We start from the raw sequence: 21,614 nt of genomic DNA, 5'->3' as shown, positions 1-21,614 counted from the left end.
ACAGAAAATTAAATATCAATGAATATTATTAACATTAAATATTAATATACTATTTTCATTCAGTTCAATGCAACATCATCAGATATAACCTTTTTTACTAATTATCCAAATAATGTATATTCCTACAAAGATATTATTATTAGAGCATGTGAGCAGAGCAGAGCATAAACTACTTCTAATTTGAATCAGAAAAGATAGATTGATTAGTGCTTGGTTAACTGCTAGTTAGTCAAACTACTTTTTAAGACACAGTCTTAACATGATGACTATGTTTATGCAACTGAGCAGAGCATAAACTACTTAGAATAGTCTTTAAAGTTAGTCATGTACTGTAATTTTATTCTTCAAGACTAATATCAACTTTTTAAAGTTAAATAAAAACAGACTGATCTAATATGAATTTAAAAAGTTAGACCAACTACAACTTAGTTAACTGCTAGTTAGTCAAACTAGTTCTTAAGACACAGTCTTTACATGGTGACTATGTTTATTCAACTGAACAAAGCATAAACTACTTAGACTAGTCTAATTTGAATCTGAAAAGTTACACTACCACTTGGTTAACTGCTAGTTAGTCAAACTAGTTCTTAAGACACAGTCTTAACATGGTGACTATGTTTATGCAGCTGAACAAAGCATAAACTACTTAGACTAGTCTAATTTGAATCTGAAAAGTTACACTACCACTTGGTTAACTGCTTGTTAGTCAAACTAGTTCTTAAGATACAGTATAAACATGGTGACTATGTTTATGCAGCTGAGCAGAGCATAAACTACTTGGACTAGTCTTAAAAGTTAGTCATCTAATTATTTTCTTCAAGTCTGGTCATACCTTGCATAAAACATAGACTGGTCTAATCTGAATTTGGCCCCTGTATCTATCCGTAAAAAAAATCTCAGGACAGACTCTCTAGTTAATTGTGTATAATCTGTGTGTATAGCAATTTAGCAACCTAGTACCTATTAGCTAAGCAGAGGAAACCATGAGGAACCAATCTCCTGAGTGCCCTGAGGGCTTCTGGGATGTAAGGCACCATCAGTCTTCAAACTAGCGGTGAATGTACAATGAACCATTTTAAAAGGAAGAAGTACCAAAGTGTGTCGAGTAGTTGCTTGGTTAATGATTTCTGTAAAAAAAATTATACATAATCTACGCAAGTACAAGAACACAAATGCTTCTAGCTGTGCAAACACCCTCTCATGCATCGCTGCATTCAAAAATATTTACTTTCACGTCAACTGCCTCCATGGTGGAGCAACAGTTTAAAGAGAATCTTGGTGCCAAAACACTTTTAGCTAGAAACCTGTTTAATGCAGAACAGTTTCCTGAAGAGTTTAGCTCCAAACTTTATTAAACACACCAAATCTAACTCAACAAGGATCACTAGAAACTTCCATGCAAGTGTTTTGGAGCATGTTGGAGCTAAACTCTGCAGGACGCCAGTGGCTCCCAACTCTGGACCTGAAATCTCCAACCCTCCCTAATCAAACACACCTGATTCAACTCATCGACACTACAAAACCTGAAATGGGTGCTTTAGATAATCAGATAACATTTGTATTGTTGGGTACTATCCAGGACCAGGGTTGCTAGTTATTTTCTGATAACTTTAATGCAGGATTAGACACCTCTTTGATCTAAGATCAAGCCTAAACATTGGAGAGAAAGGAAAGAAAGCCTCACCGATGTCCAGAACCCTCTGCTTTGCCGTGTGCTGGCGAGAGTGCCAATACTTCCAGTACTTGAGCTGCTCATCGCGGTTCTTATCTTCACTGAATACAACCATGATGACACTCTGATAGAGGAAATAAGTGAAAGAAGTTAACAGAGGTTATCACAATCCACTCAATTACTTCACACAGTAAAAACAATAATAAAGTGAAATTTTATTACAATTTAAAAGAATTTTGTCTATATATTAAAAAGTAATTTATTCCTAAAATGAAATTTTCAGCAGCAATTATTCTAGTCTTAAGTTATTACAGGTGAAAATAATTTGCTTTCTAAAAAAAATGTGGAAGCAGGAATTTCAAAAGAACAGCATTTACAGTTGAGGTCAAAAGTTTACACCCCCCTTTTAGAATCTGCAAAATGTTAATTATTTTACCACAATAAAAGGGATCATACAAAATGCATGTTGTCAGCACTGACCTGAATTTCACATAAAAGATACATATAGTCCACAAGAGAAAATAGTTGAATTTATAAAAATTACCCCGTTCAAAAGTTTACATACACCTGATTCTTAATACTGTGTTGTTACCTGAATGATCCACAGCTGTGTTTTTTTGTTTAGTGATAGTTGTTCATGTGTCCATAGTTTGTCCTGAACAGTTAAACTGCCTGCTGTTCTTCAGAAAAATCCTTCAAGTCCCACAAATTCTTTGGTTTTTCAGCATTTTAGTGTATTTGCACCTTTTCCAACAATGACTGTATGATTTTGAGATCCATCTTTTCACACTAAGGACAACTGAGGGACTCATATGCAACTATTACAGAAGGATCATATGCTCACTGATGCTCCAGAAGGTAAACCCATGCATTAAGAGCCGGGGGTGAAAACTTTTGAACAGAATTAAGATGTGTACATTTTTTTTATTTTGCCAAAATATATCATATTTTTTATTTAGTACTGCCATTCAGAAGCCATAGAAGATACTTGCATGTTTCCCAGAAGACAAAGTAAGCTAAATTTACCCTGATCTTCAAATTCAAAATGTTTTCACCCCCGGCTCTTAATGCATTGTGTTTCCTTCTGGAGCATCAGTGAGCGTTTGAACCTTCTGTAATAGTGCATTTGAGTCCCTCAGTTGTCCTCAGTGTGAAAAGATGGATCTCAAAATCATACAGTCATTGTTGAAAAGGGTTCAAAAATGCTGGAAAACCAAAAAATTTGTGGGACCTGAAGGATTTTTCTGAAGAACAGCAGGCAGTTTAACTGTTCAGGACAAACAAGGGACTCATGAACAACTATCACTGAACAAAAAAAACACAGCTGTGGATCATTCAGGTAACAACACAGTATTAAGAATCAAGTGTGTGTAAACTTTTGAAGTTTTGAATTATTTTCTTTTGAGGACTATATGTGAACATCTTTTACGTGAAATATCTTATTCAGGTCATGATGAGTTAATAAAAAAATTACATGCATTTTGCAAGATCCCTCTTATTTTGGTAAAATAATTAACATTTTGCAGATTCTAAAAGGGGAGTGTAAACTTTTGACCTCAACTGTAAATGCTGTTCTTTTGAAATTCCTGCTTCCACATTTTTTTTAGAAAGCAAATTATTTTCATCTAGAAAACTTTGGAACACTAGAGATTGTCGTTTTGTCACATTTGATCAATTGAATGTGTTAAAAGCATCCTAAATTCATTTACATTATATTGTCATATTATACCATTCTGTCGATTATCCGGTTTGACAGAAGAAGGCAGGGCTACACACTCACCCTCACTTTGCTGATGGGATGTCGGAGGCGTTTACTGGCACTAGTCTCATTCAGTGTAATAGCATAGAACTGGCCTTTGTTCAGGTAAGTCATAGGCCCTTCGCCCTGCTTCTGCCGCAACGACCTGCTGGCCTCGAGTGTGTACTGGAAGGTGTCTCTGTTGAACAGCGTGTTTGTCAGGTATGCGAGAGCTGATTAATCATAATATTACAAGCCTCGTGGTGTACATTATTTCCATATAACTCACTTGGTTACAACAAACAACACTTACAACATCTCTGACTGCTCAAACATGAAGTCATCAGCTCCAAGCGATGATGGGCGGTACTTCTGCATCAAAAAAAAAAAAAACAATCTGCTGTATTACATCCAAGTTTTATAACAAGTGTGTCATAAAGACCAAATATGAATCTGCTCTTACTTCACTGCTGTCTTCCTCATAGGTGCTATCCGGACTACTGCGATGATCATCCTTTGCGTATCCACTATGACATACAGCTGAGGTGTCGAACGAAGGGGTCTGTTCACAGATGACCCGCATCGGTTCCTCTCCTTCTGTCCTGTAGTGAACTCCCGAAGCCATGAAAAGAGGAGTGTACACCTCAGCCTTGACCACTGCGGCGGTGTTGCTTTCTCCCGCAGACACGCTGTACTGTTCCCGTTTGGTGTCCTGGTGATCCGTGTTGAGCGACAGGTTAACAGGCACTGATTTTAAGACCTGGACGCGATTATCCACTGTCTCCGGCTCCATCTGACTGCTGCTTCCCACTGTAGTGTTTCTGGGACAGTATGAAAACATAAAAAATTTAATAAGTCACATTTTTAATCCATTTATTTGACTGCATTGCTCTGATCATTTCACTGACCTCTTTTCCGGTTCCTCTGAAATTTCAACCACTTTGCTGATGGGTAACACTCTCTTATCTTTGGGCACCTGCAAAGGATGAAACATCAATATACAGCAGCGCTGATAGTAGGATAGAATTGATTTAAAGGGAGGTTTATCACTCCATAGAGATAAACTCACTGCCTTTTGAAAATCGAAAACTTCCTGATTATCTTCCGCCAGGTGACCTCCCTATCAGATCAGCAAAGAACAATAATTTCACTATATCTTTACTGTGCTTGTATGTTTTGGTTAGTTTTACCTTGGTTGCGCTCCCTAGTGAAAAAGAATTATACTAAGATCTATTTGAAATTAGGGGTGGGCGATATAGCAAAAATATCATTTAATGATTTTTTCAGAAATATCACGATTCTTTGTCATGTTGGTTTTACTATTTTGCAAGTTGTCTGAGCAGTTCAGCCAAACTAATTCCCCTGTTTCAAAGCCTTACAAGGTAACAAAATATAATATAAAGACAATGGCAGATGTTTAGGCCAAATTGGGCCAAGATAAAAAATCATTGTCATTTTTTAATCTTTGTTATAAAAAAAAATAAGAACAAAGATAGGCTACAAATACTGGTATAATTAAAATCTGCTAAATTGAAACAAACCAATTTTGTGCTTAATGTACTTTATTTGTATTTCCCCCATGTATTTTGCCAATTTTATTCACCATTGCATAAATTAAATAGCCAATATTTGCTTTTTACAGTTTTGTCTTGCTTTTCAAAGAAATCAATCAATTACAATCAATTACAAAACAACAAATTAAAAATATTTATTTAACACTGAACATTCTAGTAGACATTATAGCCTACCAACAAAGCACAATTTAACTTAAAATGAATAAGTTAGTAAAATAATATTCTTTGGCCTTTGTTAAGACCCCCTTCTTGAATCAGGCATGTGTTTTTAATGTACAAATAAATGCAGCCTTGCTGAGCAAAGGAGAATGTTATAATAAATGTATTAATAGAGCTTTTGTAATGATTGTTATAATTATTTTTGTCTTACTTTTTTATTTTATTTTACAGAACAACAGTAAAATTACAATGCTAACATTTATGAATTTTGACTTTTATCTTGGCAGAAACCCACAAGAAGATCTCAGTACTACTTTTTGCTGACAGCAGCAGATTTATGAATGATTCTTATCACGCACATTTCCCTCACGCTTTGGACTTTGAACCCTGGCTAAGGAGCTCATGCAGAGCTGTCAGAATAAATACAATTTGTGCTTGTATTAGACAACATAATGTTCTGTAGTTTATTTACTAATGGTTTAAAGTCATTTGGCGATTTCAGTCATCATACAGTAACCAGCAACAACCACCCCTTTCTCTTCTCATGGAAGACATGCGATGCGATACTAAACAGTCTCTCGCTGTCGGTGCTTGTAATGATTTTTACGTCTTTCTCGGACAGTTTTAAATGCTTCCACACAAAGCCATGTTTGCTGCATTAGTGCGCGCCTCTGTTTGATCACATCACGTCATTGTTCGGTATAATTTATTCTGTCTTTTCAGATGTCGGGAGTAAATGACTACTGCTATGTTCATTATTACATCCAACAACAGAACACCTCAATCACTCAATTAGAGTCTTCCTCTGCACCTGATTCACACAATGGCGATCGTATTCGGACTGTTTCAGCTCGGAGAGGGCGGGTCTAAGGTAAGACGCTCATGTCCATCAACTGTGTTTCGTCACAACGACAAGAAGCTGAGAATGAGCTGATTATAAAAAGGAGATATTACTTTTAAAAATTAAAAAAATACCACTGGGTGGATTTTTATCATTGCAGGGTGGTTGTGTACACAAACTATCAACACATATTAATGTTCAAACAACATGTAAAAGTTAGTTTTGCATCCGATGACCCCTTTAATAGATTTAAACTATACTTAGTATGAAATAAATGTATTTTAAATATATTACTTTTTACTAGGGCTGGCAATGACATAATTATGTTTTTGTTCATTAGTCAAGAAATTGTGGGGGGAAAATTATGAAAAGTGTAAGTGTAAAAGTAACCGTGTGGCATGTTGATGTCTCTAAATGCTCCTACATTTTACATTTTTACCCAAAATACCAAAAAGAATCATTTCACTGGGACATAAATCCACAGAAAACTGATATCATTATCAAAAACTTATTCAAAAATAATTCAGTATAAGAATGAACTGGATGGACTTTTCCGACTGAACCTGAACCTGATTTGTAATGTTTTTTTAAACAAGTCTCTTCTGCTCACCATCCAAAGTACAGCAAAAACAGTAAAATTTTGAAATATTTTTACTATTTAAAATAACTGCTTTCTATTTGAATATATTTTAAAATGTAATTTATTCCTGTGATTTCAAAGCCAAATTTCCAAAGATCAGCATTTATCTGAAATAAAAAAGCTTTTGTAACATTATACACCATACTATTCATTTTTTTCTTTGCGAAAGAAATTAATACTTTTATTTAGCAAGGATGCTTTAAATCGATCAAAAGTGATGATAAAGACATTTATAATGTTACAAAAGATTTCTATTTCAGATAAATGCTGTTCTTCTAAACTTTCTATTCATTAAAGAACCTGAAAAAAATCTCTTAAGCTGTTTTCAGCATAATAATAACAATACATGTTTTTGAGCAGCAAATCTGAATATTAGAATAATTTCTGAAGGGTCATGTGACTGGAGCAATGATGCTAAAAATTAGCTTTGAAATCACAGGAATAAATTACATTTCAAAATATATTCAAATAAAAAACAGTTATTTTAAATAGTAAAAATATTTATAAATATAAATGCAAGCTTGGTGAGCAGAAGAGACTTACTGTTCAAAAACTGTTGACTGGTAATAATATGTTTTTGCATCTATTTAATTGTATTTAATTATATTTTCAAAATGTCAGCAGAAATCTGTTAATTGTGAAAACCAATGTAATCAGTTTGAACAAGTATGAACATGGTTGCTGTGGAACAAGCAAGTTTCAATTTGTTAACATGTATAAGACTGATTTACATGTCATAAATTAGATTATTGATGATAAATATATAAACCTGGTTATTAGTACTACTCTCATTCTTACTTGTTTCAATTATGCATGCATCACATTTTATACACTGTGTAATTGAAATGGATTTTAAATTTATATATGATTATCTTTTTTGACTATATAGTGCTTTAATAGTTATTTTCAGAGCTTGTTACTGCAGGCCCAGTTACTATCCACTTTCATTATATGGAAAACAGCAGCTTGAACATTCTGCTGAATTTCTCTTTTTGCATTCCACCGAAGAAAGAAAGGTTTGAATGCATTTTAAAGGTTTGATTAACATGAAGAAATTAGAAAGTGACCTTGTAGTACTCATAGAGTAGCCCCAAGGCAGCAGCACTGTCTTCATCTCCATTGATGCTCATCATGGCCTTTGTGGCCGCCGTAAGAGGATTCTCCAGGTAAGACCTCCAAGCCTCATCCTCACTGGTGTAGGCCCGACGCGAGTGGAAGGACGGCTCATTGGGCACCACTACAACCAGCCTTTTACTGAGACACACACACACAGACACAAAACAGTATATCATCACACTAGCAAACAGAAACACAGACATAAATGATCCAGCTGATAAAGCTTTATGTAAAAGCTCTATTTTGCATACTGATGAAAACAAACCCGCACACTGCACCTTTTGTGAGTGCGATGTATAGTGTATTGATGCCGGGCATATCTAACCAACCAAACACTTTAAAAAGTCCTTCTGCATTTTACTGCCTGACAGACAGCTACAGATACAATGTAGTGACATATAACAAGGGGAAGTGCCACTGCTGGCTCTAGTCTACCTATCTAATATTGTATGATATTAAATCTATATCAGGCTGCTTTCGATCTTCAATCATGGACAAGATATTAAGCAATATACAGTGGCCTTAGAATGTTTTGGCCACACCTAAAAAGAAATATACAATAAATTTGAGCTGGTAATAAAAATTTAATAACACAAGCATTATTCAAATGAAGTTACTCAACATGGAACACATTTATTGAATTGTTATGCTGCTTTATGCTTTTTTAATTCATGATGACTTTTCATCTGAACAGTTTTAGGTTAAATTATGTTTTTAAATGTTTATTTTTCATATAAGATGTTTCTTGTCTATTTTGACCCATGTTATAAGACGCCATTCTTAGAACTGGGACAGAAGGTTTCCAATGAAATGTATTAATGAGAAGATTCATAATCTATTGTTATGGGTTTTTTTTAACATGTATATAATTAATGAAATTCAAATATACACCAGGCAGTCAGAAGTTTTTTTTAGTTTTCAAAAGTTTAAAAGAAGTCTCTTTTGCTCACCAAGACTGCGTTTATTTGATCCAAAGTACAGCAAAAACTGTAAAATTGTGAAATATTTTTACTATTTAATATAATTGCTTTCTATTTGAATAATTTCACAGTCTTCAGTCACATGATCCTTCAGAAGTCATTCTAATATTCTGATTTGCTGCTTAAAAAACATTTATATTTTTTAATATGTTAAAAACAGCTGAGCAGAATTTTTTCAGCTTTCTTTGATGAATAATAAGTTCAGAAGAACAGCTTTTGAAAATAGAAATCTTTTGTAACATTATACATGTCTTTATCATCACTTTTGATCAATTTCAAGCATCCTTGCTAAATAAAAGTATTAATTTCTATAATTGATTTCCAAAAAAATTATACTGACTCCAAGCTTTTAAATGGTGTAGTGTATAATGTTACAAAAGCTTTTTATTTCAGATAAATGCTGATCTTTAGGTCTTTCTATTCATCAAAGAATCATCTGTATTCAACTGTTTTAAATATTGATGATAATAACTAATAGTAAAACAAAATCAGCATGTTAGAATGATTTCTGAAGGATCATGTGACACTGAAGACTGGAGTAATGATGCTGAAAATGTAGCTTTGATCACAGGAATAAATTACATTTTAAAATATACTCAAATAGAAAGCAGAAACACTTTTTCACAATATTACTGCTTTTGCTGCATTTTGAATCAAATAAATACAGGAGGTGAGCAGAAGATACTTCTTTACAAAACATTAAAAATCTTTCTGTTCAAAAACTTTATGACTTGGATTCTGTTATTTTTTTATTTGTCTCTTATTGTTCAGTTAGAAAGTAAGTTTCTCAGAATCTAACTACATCTCACTACAGTTTACTGATAATGGTTTAAAACATTTAATTGTCCAAATAGTGACTTCACAACACAATAGTCATTCATTGGTAAACACAGGGATGAGATGCACACACAAACAGTGAATACAAAGCTGTGTGCTCTTTCATTAAAAAGAATGGGTAGAAAGCAGGTAAAGTGGGTCTAAAGTGGGTCATCTTTATCATTTTGTGCATACAAAACAAAATAATAATAATAAATAGGATGACATTTTATAGTTACCTTAGAAATAATATAATTTGGACTGCAGTATAAATGAGCTAAATAGTTTGTGATATATTTTGCTTATAATAATATATAGTTCTCCTTTCTGTATAGTGTGGATGATTAACTATTTAATATGACTTTTTGTGAAAGTGTCTAAGTGTCTAAACCATCAGAAACAGGAAAACTTTTATGTAGGCTATAAATCCCTCTGCAACACACCTATAAATGATCACTTTACCTGTCTTCACCCTGTTTAATTGCAATAGCACATTTTATGCAATTCTTTGACACATAGATTAACCAAGAAATGCAAGACCAACAACCCTAAAGAGAAACCAAACCAATTCAGTACATCCACTTCGCCCATTTTATGTACAAAAATGTGTTTTAATCGGCACAAACATAAATAAACTGAGACAATAGACCTGCATAGATTAAAACAATCTTTTCAAACTTCACATTAAGACACACAACGTGTGTATTAAAACATAAAACGAAAACGTAATATTGTGACACTTTTGTGGTACAGGATCACAAATGTAAATACTATATTGACTGAATATTACAGAGATGTGTCTCAACGTCATTTGTGACTCCTCTCTAAATCACAAAAGTCTAGATTATTATTGTTCAGGTGCAATAATGATGGTCTCCAGAGGACCACAATAAATAGCACACATCCTATTTTGATTCTTTAAAAATTCAAATCAGCAATCCTGACATAAGATCAATGCTTTATCATTGAAAGAAAGCTTTTCATTGATTACGGCTTATTAGGATGGGATAATACTTGGCTGCAACATACCTATAAAATATCACAACGTTTCTCACTTTACCCTGTTTAAATGCAATAGCACATGAATTAACTTTTTTGCAATTAACCTAGAAATGCAAGACCAACCCTGAGGAGAAACCAAACCAATTCAGTACATCCACTTCGCCTAGTTTATGCGCAAAAATGTGTTTTAATCGGCACAAGCATAAATAAACTGAGACAATAGACCTGCATAGATTAAAACAATCTTTTTAAACTTCACATTAAGACACGCAACTTGTGTATTAAAACAAAAACAAAAACGTAATATTGTGACACTTCCACTTTAGGATGATCGTCAACGATCAACATAGGGTTTAAGAAAACAATAACGAAATAATTGCACAAAAATAAATAGATAAATAAATAAATTAAATTTTACGTAAAAAACATCCAATGTAGCGAATACACCTTCTCTTAAAGGTGTAAATGCATAGGAATGAATCAGGTAGCTTATATTCAAGGTGTTTCCTCCGTGAAAAATGGCGTTTTGACCGCAAAAAAAAACTTTCCTCACGCGGTGGTATTTATCAATAAAAACAAGTAGACTAAAAAAAACCTGGATGACATTGTACGTCGTTTACGTAATTAATGCGACCATAAATAGACGTTTTAAAAGCTTAGAGAGAATATCTAAGTTTTCTGTAAGTAAAAATGCAGAATGGCACTCGGTGTCGTTCCGATACGGTAATGGAAGATTGTGTCGCAGTCCTGACTCTTACCTGTCTGTCTCCTGTGACATATTTCTCTTCCTCCGCGGTTCTTCCTTGTGAAACTGGACTTTCAAGTCGGTGCAGGTAACAGAAGACAGAGCGCGAGTGAGAGATGCCAGAACCTGGGCTACAGGTAAATCGACTTTTCTCTCTCCGGTTATTTCTCAAGGGCTGAAGGAGCAGGTAGGAAACACCTGAGCACCCCCGTCCCGTCCTTCCCGAATCTTTCAAATCTAATTTATAAATAATAAAAAAAATATTCGAAACTTTCACAACATGTTAAATCTACTTTTTATGTTTTTATTGTTTGCGTATAGAACTAAAGGTAAACTTTGATGGGGTTTTTTCTGTGTAAAGTATTTGGGTTCAAGTAGGGGCGGGTCGGCACTCTGATTGGTTGGCTTGCGAAAATGGCGCCTGCTGATTGGCTGCCGCGTTAGAAGATAGGTTAGAAGACCCACCTCACCTACAGCCATAGATTTGTGCTAAAAATGGAGACAGGATGGAGAAATACTTTGTGTGATCTCTGGAAACAAGTTGTTTGTTATTTATCCGCTTTGTGAAGACTACAATCTCTAATATATAGAAGTGAGAGAGAAATGTGATCCTGGACCACAAAACCAGTCATAAGGGTCATTTTTTTTAAAACTGAAACTGAGATTTATACATAATCTGAAAGAAAGATTTTCATTGATGTATGGTTTGTTAGGATATGAGAATATTAGGCTGAGATACAACTATTTGAAGGGTGCAAAAAAAATCTAAATATCGAGAAAATCGCCTATAATGTTGTTCAAGTGAAGTTCTTAGCAATGCATATTACTAATCAAAAATTAAGTTTTGATATATTTATGGTCGGAAATGTACAAAATATCTTCATTAAACATGATCTTTACTTAATATCCTAATGATTTTTGGCATAAAAGAAAAAATTTTGACCTATACAATGTATTTTTGGCTACTGATACAAATATTCCCATGCTACTTACGACTGGTTTTGTGCTCCAGGATCACAAATGTAAGAACTTTGGAGGAAATTCTACACTATATTGATTGAATATTACAGAGTTGTGTCTAAATGTCAATTGTGGCTCTTCTCTCAACCACAAAAAGTCTGGATTATTATTGTTCAGGTGCAATGATGATGCACTCCAGAGGAGAAGATGGAAATCAGAAAGGTTTTCAGTTCACAATGGCCTCTTAAAATGATTTACAGTTGGGTAATAGCACAATAAATAGCACACATCCTATTTAGATTCTTCAGAAATTCAAATCAGCAAGACCTGACATGCCCATAGATCAAATAGTAGTTAGTCAATATTAGTTCCTTAAAGAGTTAAGTGCAATTTTGTGTGAGAAAAATTCATCTGTGGGACATTTCCCACACTTTCAGGTCGTGGAAAACTTGTTTTGTTCCTGTGTCAGGTGTGAACATGTAGTACACAGTGATGTCACTTGATGACAAAACATGGGAAATAAGAAACTACTCATGCAACTTGCAACACTGACACCAAAGATGATGTGAAGAGTGATATTGTATTACTCAAATATTATTAGTGTTGTTCACTATTGCTCATAGATTTATTACACTGTTATTATGATTTCTGACCTAAAACGCAAAAAATCTAGTATCATCCCATTTGTTTGTTCATGTTTGACATGAATAATACAATGAATGTGCAGATTTTTGGGGGAAAAGAGATACTGCTGCTCAAAAACTACTGAAAAATTTATAACTCGCAATTTTGAGTTTATATCTTTTTCTTATTTTTAATTTTGCCAACAGTTGTGCTGCTTTATATTTTTGTATATTTTTCATATTTTGGATCAGTTGAATGCATCCTCTTTTGAATGGAAATGAATGATGGTTTCCACACAAAAAAAATGAATCAGCACAACTGTTTTCTGCATAGATAATAATCAGAAATGTATTGAAGCCAGTTTCTGCCCCTGAATACAAAATAAAAAAGGTAATTGTGACTTCAAAGTCAGAATTGCTAGATATAAAGTCAGAATTGTGATATAAACTCACAATTGTAAATTATAAAGTAAGAATTCTGCTAAATAAACTCACAATTCTGAGAAATAAAGTCCGAATTGTCATATAAACTTGCAATTGCGAGTTGTTAAGACAGAATTGCAATATAATATTTATATCTTGCAATTCTGACTTTTTTTTTTAGAATTGCAAGATATAAAAGTTAATATAACACAATTCTGACTTCATTTCTCAGAATTGCAAGTTTATATCGTGTAATTCTGATTTACCAACTCGCAATTGTGAGTTATATTACAATTCAGACGTCATTTCTCAAAATTGTGAATTCATATCTTAAATTCTGACTTTATTTCTTAGAATTGTGAATTTATATCTCGGAATTCTGACTTTTTTTCTTAGAATTCAGAGTTTATATCTCGAAATTCTGACTATTTCTTAAATTTGCGAATTTATATTTCGGAATTCTGACTTTTTTCTTAGAATTCAGAGTTTATATCTCGGAATTCTGACTTTATTTCTTAAATTTGCGAGTTTGTATCTCGGAATTCTGACTTTTTTTCTTAGAATTCAGAGTTTATATCTCGGAATTCTGACTTTATTTCTTAAATTTGCGAGTTTGTATCTCGGAATTCTGACTTTTTTTCTTAGAATTGAGAGTTTATATCTCGGAATTCTGACTTTATTTCTTAAATTTGCGAGTTTATATCTCGGAATTCTGACTTTTTTTAGAATTCAGAGTTTATATCTCGGAGTTCTGACTTTATTTCTTAAATTTGCGAGTTTATATCTTGGAATTCTGACTTTTTTTCTTAGAATTCAGAGTTTATATCTCGGAATTCTGACTTTATTTCTTAGAATTGTGAGTTTATATCTCAGAATTCTGACTTTCTCAGAATTTCAGGTTTATATCTCACAATTCGGACTTCATTTCTCAAAATTGCAAATAAATTCGAGTTCATATCTCGGCATTCTGACTTTATTTCTTAGAAATGCGAGTTTATATTTTGGAATTCCGACTTTATTTCTTAGAATTGCGAGTTTATATCACACAATTCTGACTTTATAACTCGCAATTCTGACTTTATAACTCACAACTCGCAATTGCGACTTTATTTCTCAGAATTGCGAGTTTATATCTTTATAACTCATAATACTGAGAAAAGTATTTATTCCATAGAAATGTGTCTTTACAAGCAAATCAGCATGTTAGAATGATTTTTGAATGATCATGTAATAATAATGCTAAAATTCAGCTTTGACCACAGGAATAAATTAAATTTTAACATAAATTCATATGGAAAACCGTTTATTTAAATTTCAGTAATATTATTGTTTTTACTGTATTTTACCACCAATGTACCTTTTCTTTATTTAAATGCACAATATGACCATCTCAATATTGCTGCCACTATAGAGAGATTAATCATGAGACTGGAGAACTCATAATATCTTGTTTACCCACTGTTATTGTCACCTTAATGAACCTATTGTGAGAGAATGTAATGTTTGCTATTACCACTTCTAAACAAACCAATTTGCGGCAGCTTTGGTAAACCTCAGTTCAGTGGAGTGTAAACACTGGGCATCTATTGTGAGGGAGTTTGAAGACAGACACCTTGGGCAAGCAAACACAGGCCTTTGTTTTGAGCATAGCTCAGCCATTCAAGAAAAAGCAATAAAAAGCCTGGGTCAGAGACAATGGCTCTCTGCTTTAAGGAGAGGGGGTCTGATAGGGAAGGGTACTGGAGCGGCGGGGCCCAAATGAGTCTGATAACATCTCCACGCTCTGCCCTCTCTGAAGACCCCTGGCCTGACCTGCTCTCTGGATGCTCACAAAGGACCACTGAGACTCCTGACAGTACATCAGGACAATGAAGCTAAGTTTGGCTTCTTTGTCATTTAAATGAAAGACTCTCTCAAACAATGAGCTCTCAAAGCTGTTATTAGACTGAACTGTATATAAGTAAACAGGAGGCATATTTACAGTATATAAGTGATATTTTAGTATCATTTTATTTTTATATTTTCAGTTTCAAGTTTTTGTTTTAGTAATTTTAGGATGACCATATGTCTTCTTTTTAAACAATCCTTGGCTTTCTAATTGCCTAAAATGTTCAGGTTCTGAATTTATTTTGCTTTTGTTTTCTACTTGCTCAAACTTGCAAAGTAGTTTGACCAATAGCGTGCAGGCATTGTACATAATCAACCAATCATGGAGTATGAGAAGGTGGGATCTACAGTGATTGGTCAAAGCAATGCAAATACACATAGATATGATGTGTGTAGTACCTTTAGTAGAAAAACCTGGACATTTTAGGCAATTTAGAAATCCCAATTAGGACATGTCTAGAAAAAAAAGAGGACATATGGTCACTTTAAAATGACTAAAACAAAAACTGAATTAATCTGAATTAATTAGATAGTAAAACCAATAAATAAATTAAAACCTAAAACTAAATAAATTGATTACAATTACAAAAATACATAACATAACTTACTAAAATGTTAACTAAAATCACAGGACATGGACATGGACAAATGTCAAGTAAAAGAGGACTTTTAGGCATCCTAAAATCACAGAAACTTTAATAAAAAATAAATAAACAAATTACTTACAGCTAAATAAAAAAATAAAAAAAAACTAATACAAATGACAAAAGCACATAATAAAATGACTAAAACGTTAACTAAAATTACGGGACATGGACATTGAAAAATGTCCAGGACATGTTCAGTAAAAAGAGGACTTTTGGACACCCTAAAATCACTAAAACAAAAACTGAAATAAACATCTTTAAAAAAATTAAAATAATACAAATGACAAAAGCACATAACAAATTACTAAAATGTTAGCTAAAATTACAGGACATGTCTGGTAAAAAGAGGACTTTTGGACACCCTAAAATCACTAAAACTGAAATAAAAGCTAAATTAAAGAAAAATAAATATTTTTAAAATAAATAAAATGGCAAGAAGCGCGTAACAAAATTACTAAAGTGTTAATTAAAATGACAGGACATGGACATATAAAAATGTTCCGGACATGTCCGGTAAAAAGAGGACTTCTTGGCATCCTAAAATCACTAAAACAAAAACTTAAATTAAAAAAATAATAATAATTAATTAAAGCTAAATAAATATTTAAAAAAATTAAAACTAATAGAAATGACAAATGCACAAAACAAAATGACTGAAACATTAACTGAAATTACGGGACATGAACATGGACAAATGTCCAGCACATGACTGGTAAAAAGAGGACTTTTGGACACCCTAAAGTCACTAAAAAACTAAAAAGTCACTAAAAATTATTTAGACCTAAATAAATATCTTTAAGAAATAAAATAAAATAATGCAAATGACAAAAGCACATAACAAATTACTAAAACATGATCTAAAATTACAGGACATGAACAAATGTCCACGACATGTCTTGTAAAAAGAGGTATTTTGGACACCCTAAAATCACTGAAACAAAAAATTAAATAAAGAAAATAATTAATTTAAAGCTATATATATATATATATATATATATATATATATCAAAAAAATGAATACAAATGACAAAAGCACATAAGATTACTAAAACATTAACTAAAATTGCAGGACATGAAGATGGACAACTGTCCAGGATATGTCTGATAAAAAGAGGAATTTTGGACACCCTAAAGTCACTAAAACACTAAAAAGTCACATAAAAAAAATATTTTGACCTAAATAAATATCTTTAAAAAATAAAATAAAATAATGCAAATGACAAAAGCACATAACAAATTACTAAAACGTTATTTACAGGACATGGACAAATTTCCAGGACATGTCTGGTAAAAAAGAGGACTTCTTGGCATCCTAAAATCACTAAAACAAAAACTTAAATAAGAAATAAAGTAAACCTAAATAAATATATATTTTTTAAAAAAGAACAAAAGCACATAACAAAATTACTAAAGCTTTGACTAAAATTACAGAACATGAACATGGACAAATGTCCAGGACATGTCCAGTAAAAAAAAGGTCTAATAAATTAGACCTAAATAAATATCTTTTTTTTTTAAATTAAATAATATGAAAAATAATATGAAATAATATGAAAAAAGCGGGACTTTTGGACACCCTAAAATCACTAAAACTGAAATAAAAGCCAAATTAACGATAAATAAATATTTAAAAAATAATAATTAAAATGGCAAGAAAAATATCCAGGACATGTCCAGAAAAAAGAGGACTTCTTGGCATCCTTAAAATTAGTAAAACAAAAACTTAATACTAAATAAATATGTATTTAAAAAAAAAAAAAGAACAAAAGCACGTAACAAAATTGCTAAAACATAAACTAAAATTACTACTAAAGTAAACAAAACTAAAAATATGTGGTTACTATTTTAGGAACTGTAACTTAAGCTTTTTTTCAGCAAGTTGCTGAGGCAACATTTATAGTTTTTTTTTTTTTAAGTTTTTCAACTAATAGTTGTAATATTTTATTTTATTTTCAACCTTATTTAATTGACCAGAAGTGGGTAGTTTTAGTATTAGTCAATTTAGTAGTTTTAGACTTAATATCTTTAGTTTTTTAGTTAACAGTAGCTACAATGCAATATAAGGCTACATTTTACATTTACACAGATCATTTGAGCAATGCATATGCATGCAAAATTTCCCAGGGCTTTGTTATGCTAAATGCTAATGACTAAATTGTTTTTGAGCATCATTTAAGCTATCATTCATGTCCATAGCGCAATAGGTGCAAGATGAGTCATGTGCCAAAGTTTAATAGGTTTAGTGGTTGAACCCTAAGTATGAGCGATAGTAACAATGACACCTGGCTTGGCAAACATCATGTTGGCAACATTAGCATAGGCCAAATCGCTAAAATGTCAGATCAAGTCCCACAGTAGATCCGCTTAGATCATGTTTTTGATCTTGATATGAGTATTTAGCATGTCTTCATGATTACAGCCCATCTTTTCTAATCTCACTCCGAGAGCACCTGGTGTTTTCACCACTGCGTGCAAATGAAGTTGCTAAATAAATACAGGTGGGGTCTCAAAACGGTATTCTCCCAGCTTTGCCCGAAGGCTTATGGCTAATGCGGAAAAACCGCAACATTGCGAACAAGCCTGTCTCACCATGCCTGGACTGCCCACAGTAAAGGGACAGGATGTACAGAGAGCCAGAGCGCAACAATAGGACTGGATTACATACTGTATGTACACACAAGCAAAACCTATAGCATCCACGGCTACTTTAAGACTCTTACACACACTTCTGTAACCCGTAACAAATGGCAAGGCCCACTATTGAAAGTGCTGCTAGTTTAAATCAGGGTATTGTTCAGTTTTGTATTTAAAGGGAGACACTGCGGGCAAAAATGCATTTTTTTCATGCACCTGTCAAGTTTAAGATTTTAGGCTTTTTGGTGTTCCATAAAGTATTTTTTCAGACTAGTGGAAAGAAAACCCCCGAAAGACACTGTTAAGTGTTACTTTTATAGCACTTTATCTGTTTGTGTCAATAGATTTCAATTACAATACATATTTTTAAAGGCCGTTTTCTCAAAATGAGTTACCCCTTCAGTCGAATCACTTCGACGTTACATTGGGATCTCGCTTGAGAGACCGATCACCTCTGAGCCTTATTAAAAAGGCCAATTGAAAATTGGCGAGTGGACGTGCGCGCCGGCCACGCCCCCGTACATACGGGTATATAAGATGGCTGCGCGCACCACTCAGTCAGACTTTTGCTTTCAGAGCCGATGTGTCGAGCCTCTAAACAGCCGAGAAGAGTTCTTCAGAGTTCATGCTCCCTCCTGCTGCTGCGCTGCCATAACTAAAAGAGTGTTTCACAGAAAGAGCATTGTTTGGCAGCCGTCAGCGCGGTCCCGCGGGCGGCCGTTTTCACGGCCATATAAAGCCTTTTTGCATTCCAGCGAGCAGCCCCGGCGAGTGCATTGCCCCGCGGCCCCTCCCTGGGCAAACCGGGATCACAAAAGAGCAATTTCTAGCGGCCGTTTTAGACGTCCTTTTCAGGATGTCTTTTCGGCCGTGCGTTTCTGGATGTGGTAGTTTCCTCTCCTCAGCGAACGGACATGAGCGCTGCCTCACGTGTTTAGGCTTTGAGCACGCTGGGGTGGTGCTTATGAATGGTCCATGCGGTGAAAGCATGACCATGACCACGCTGAAGTCCTGCCGCTCGTTCGCGAGCTGGCTCCCCCCGCCTCCCTCCCGTGGTCAGCCGTTGAGCCGCCTATGCTCTTCGGCCACCGCGGTGGGGCGCGGGGGGGGACATTCAATTTACGATAGACAGCGTTCCGCCGGCTCAAAAAGCCCTGCGGACCTCTCTATCTCAGCGCGGTCCCGTTGAGTTTCCGCAGCAGACGCTTCCCCGCCTGGCGGGCTGAGCGTCTCCTTCGGTGCTCCTGCAGAGGATGAGATGTCTGTCACAGCATCAGAGGGAGAGTCAGACGGTGATACATCTCTTCCCGCGGCGCGGCGCCCACCCGTGGTCGCTGCCCCCCCGGAGGTTGATGTCGAACTGTCGGCTATGCTTTTCCGGGCAGCCGGGGGGGATCGGTTTGAGGGTTCCTCAGGGGCCTCCGGCCGATCCTTCTAGGCTGGACGACTGGTTCCTGGGGGGGGCACCGGCGGCAGCGCCGCGCTGCCCCCCGGTCCCGTTCTGACCGGATGTGCATGAGGAGCTGACAAAATCGATGGCGCCCTATTAATTTGAAGCGCACTCCAGCTCCTCTCCCCTCGCCACTCTCCATGGCGGGGCAGCCAAGGGGTACGTGGCGGTCCCCCAGGTCGGGCGCGCCATCGCGGTGCACCTTTGCCCGCGGGCGCGGCCGCCTGGTGGGGCCCTCCGCGTCTCCCTTTTAGGGCATGTGAAATTTCTTCCGCCCTCATCGGCTGGGCCTTTTCTGCGCCCCCCGACACGCTGCCCCGCCCTGCAGGCCATTGCAACACTGCAAAAGTGCCAGGTGCAGGCACCTTAAGGCCTGCACGAGAGTGGTCCTGACCAGGGGGTACTTGAAGAACTCCGCGCCGCCACTGACTTCGCCCTTCGGGCCACTAGGTCGCGGCGTGTCCCCTTGGTCAGGTGATGTCCACCTGCGTGGTCCAGGAACGCCACCTATGGCTGACTCTGGCCCGGATGGCAGAGGCCGACAAAGTTCGCTTTCTCGACTCTCCCATTCCCCAGAGCGGCCTATTCGGCGACACCGTCAAGGGTTTTTGCTCAGCGGCGTCGAACGTATCGCCGGCCCCCAAAAGCCTGCGATCCTCCGCCCATCAGCATACCCCGTCGAGTTGCCAGAGCAGTACGCCTCCCCGTCGTTCGGGCTGGGCGTCTCCTCTGGCGCTCCAACGGTCCAGAGGCAGACGGAGGCCGTCCAACATATCCTGCCCCGCCGCGAAGTTACCATTCCGCCGCCTGGGCCCCCGCCTCCGCCTGCCCGTCGCCGAGGGCGTCCCCCCGCAGCTCCGTCCCCTGCTGAGCCACACGATCCAGGCTCGCAACCGACGTCGAGCCGCCCGTGGGAGAGGGACGCCGCTCGCCTCTCAGGGTCCTGCGACGGAAGACCCTCGCAGGCGAGCTTCGAAGCGTCCCTGATGCGAGCACCCCCAGAGGTGGAGAGAGCTACTCTGTCGGCACTCCCGCTGGAAGCGGGACTTAGCCGGTCATTTGAAATCACAGAAAGACCCAGCTTTCTCACCTCTGGGGCCCCGGCCCCGAGTTTCCTTCCTGAGCAGCACTTCCACTCCTCGGAACCAGACTCGGGACCGGATGTCGCCAGCGCGGGAACCAGGGAAGTAGGTAAGCACTGCTTAGCGCAGTTAGACACTTCTCCAGGACGTTTATCCTTCTGGGTTTTGTCTCCTTCCCTGTCTTTCCCCAGGCTGCCCCACCACGGTCACGCCGGTCAACGTTCCCTTGATACCACTACACTGGTTGATACGGACGGTACGGCCCGGCTCCAGGCGTCCGCCCAGACTCACAGGTACCCCTTACATTCTTTATTCGGAAACAGGCGTGCCTCTGTTCTGCCTGCGGAGGTCGCGTTCCTACTGGCGAAGGACGCGATCCAGCCTGTCTCTCCGGCCGGGACGAGGTCGGGGTTTGATAAGAGTCCTGACTTCACGTGTCCAGTTAGAGTGGTGGGTTAACATCCGCCCTGGATGGAGCTCTGTTCCGATCCCTTCTTAGGCTGTCGGCACACATGCTCACGACGACGCACATACAAGTATGTTTCCGTCTCCAGGGCTGGGTTGCAGCCATCTGCCTGAAGGGCACCCGCTGTCGCGTCTCGATCTTTCCCCGGTGCACACCCCT

General features: G+C 36.7%; 1 protein-coding gene across 1 annotated transcript in view; it reads right to left on the bottom strand.

Annotated features, from left to right (window-relative positions):
- The window catches only part of grhl2b (grainyhead-like transcription factor 2b), a 40,740-nt gene extending 29,310 nt beyond the window's left edge, over positions 1-11,430 (bottom strand). The window contains exons 1-7 of the mRNA XM_073821938.1: positions 11,297-11,430; positions 7,692-7,878; positions 4,319-4,386; positions 3,874-4,231; positions 3,724-3,782; positions 3,453-3,609; positions 1,685-1,796 (exon numbers count right to left, since the gene is read on the bottom strand). Coding sequence (XP_073678039.1) covers positions 1,685-1,796; positions 3,453-3,609; positions 3,724-3,782; positions 3,874-4,231; positions 4,319-4,386; positions 7,692-7,878; positions 11,297-11,316 — 961 coding nt within the window. The 5' untranslated portion in view covers positions 11,317-11,430. The remainder of the gene's footprint in view (positions 1-1,684; positions 1,797-3,452; positions 3,610-3,723; positions 3,783-3,873; positions 4,232-4,318; positions 4,387-7,691; positions 7,879-11,296) is intronic.
- Positions 11,431-21,614: the final 10,184 nt, after the last annotated feature.

This window comes from Garra rufa, chromosome 17, assembly GCF_049309525.1.
Source record: "Garra rufa chromosome 17, GarRuf1.0, whole genome shotgun sequence".
In the NCBI taxonomy this organism is placed as follows: domain Eukaryota; kingdom Metazoa; phylum Chordata; class Actinopteri; order Cypriniformes; family Cyprinidae; genus Garra; species Garra rufa.
Note: the sequence above shows the minus strand (reverse complement) of the source record. Positions and strands in the feature narration are given on the sequence as shown.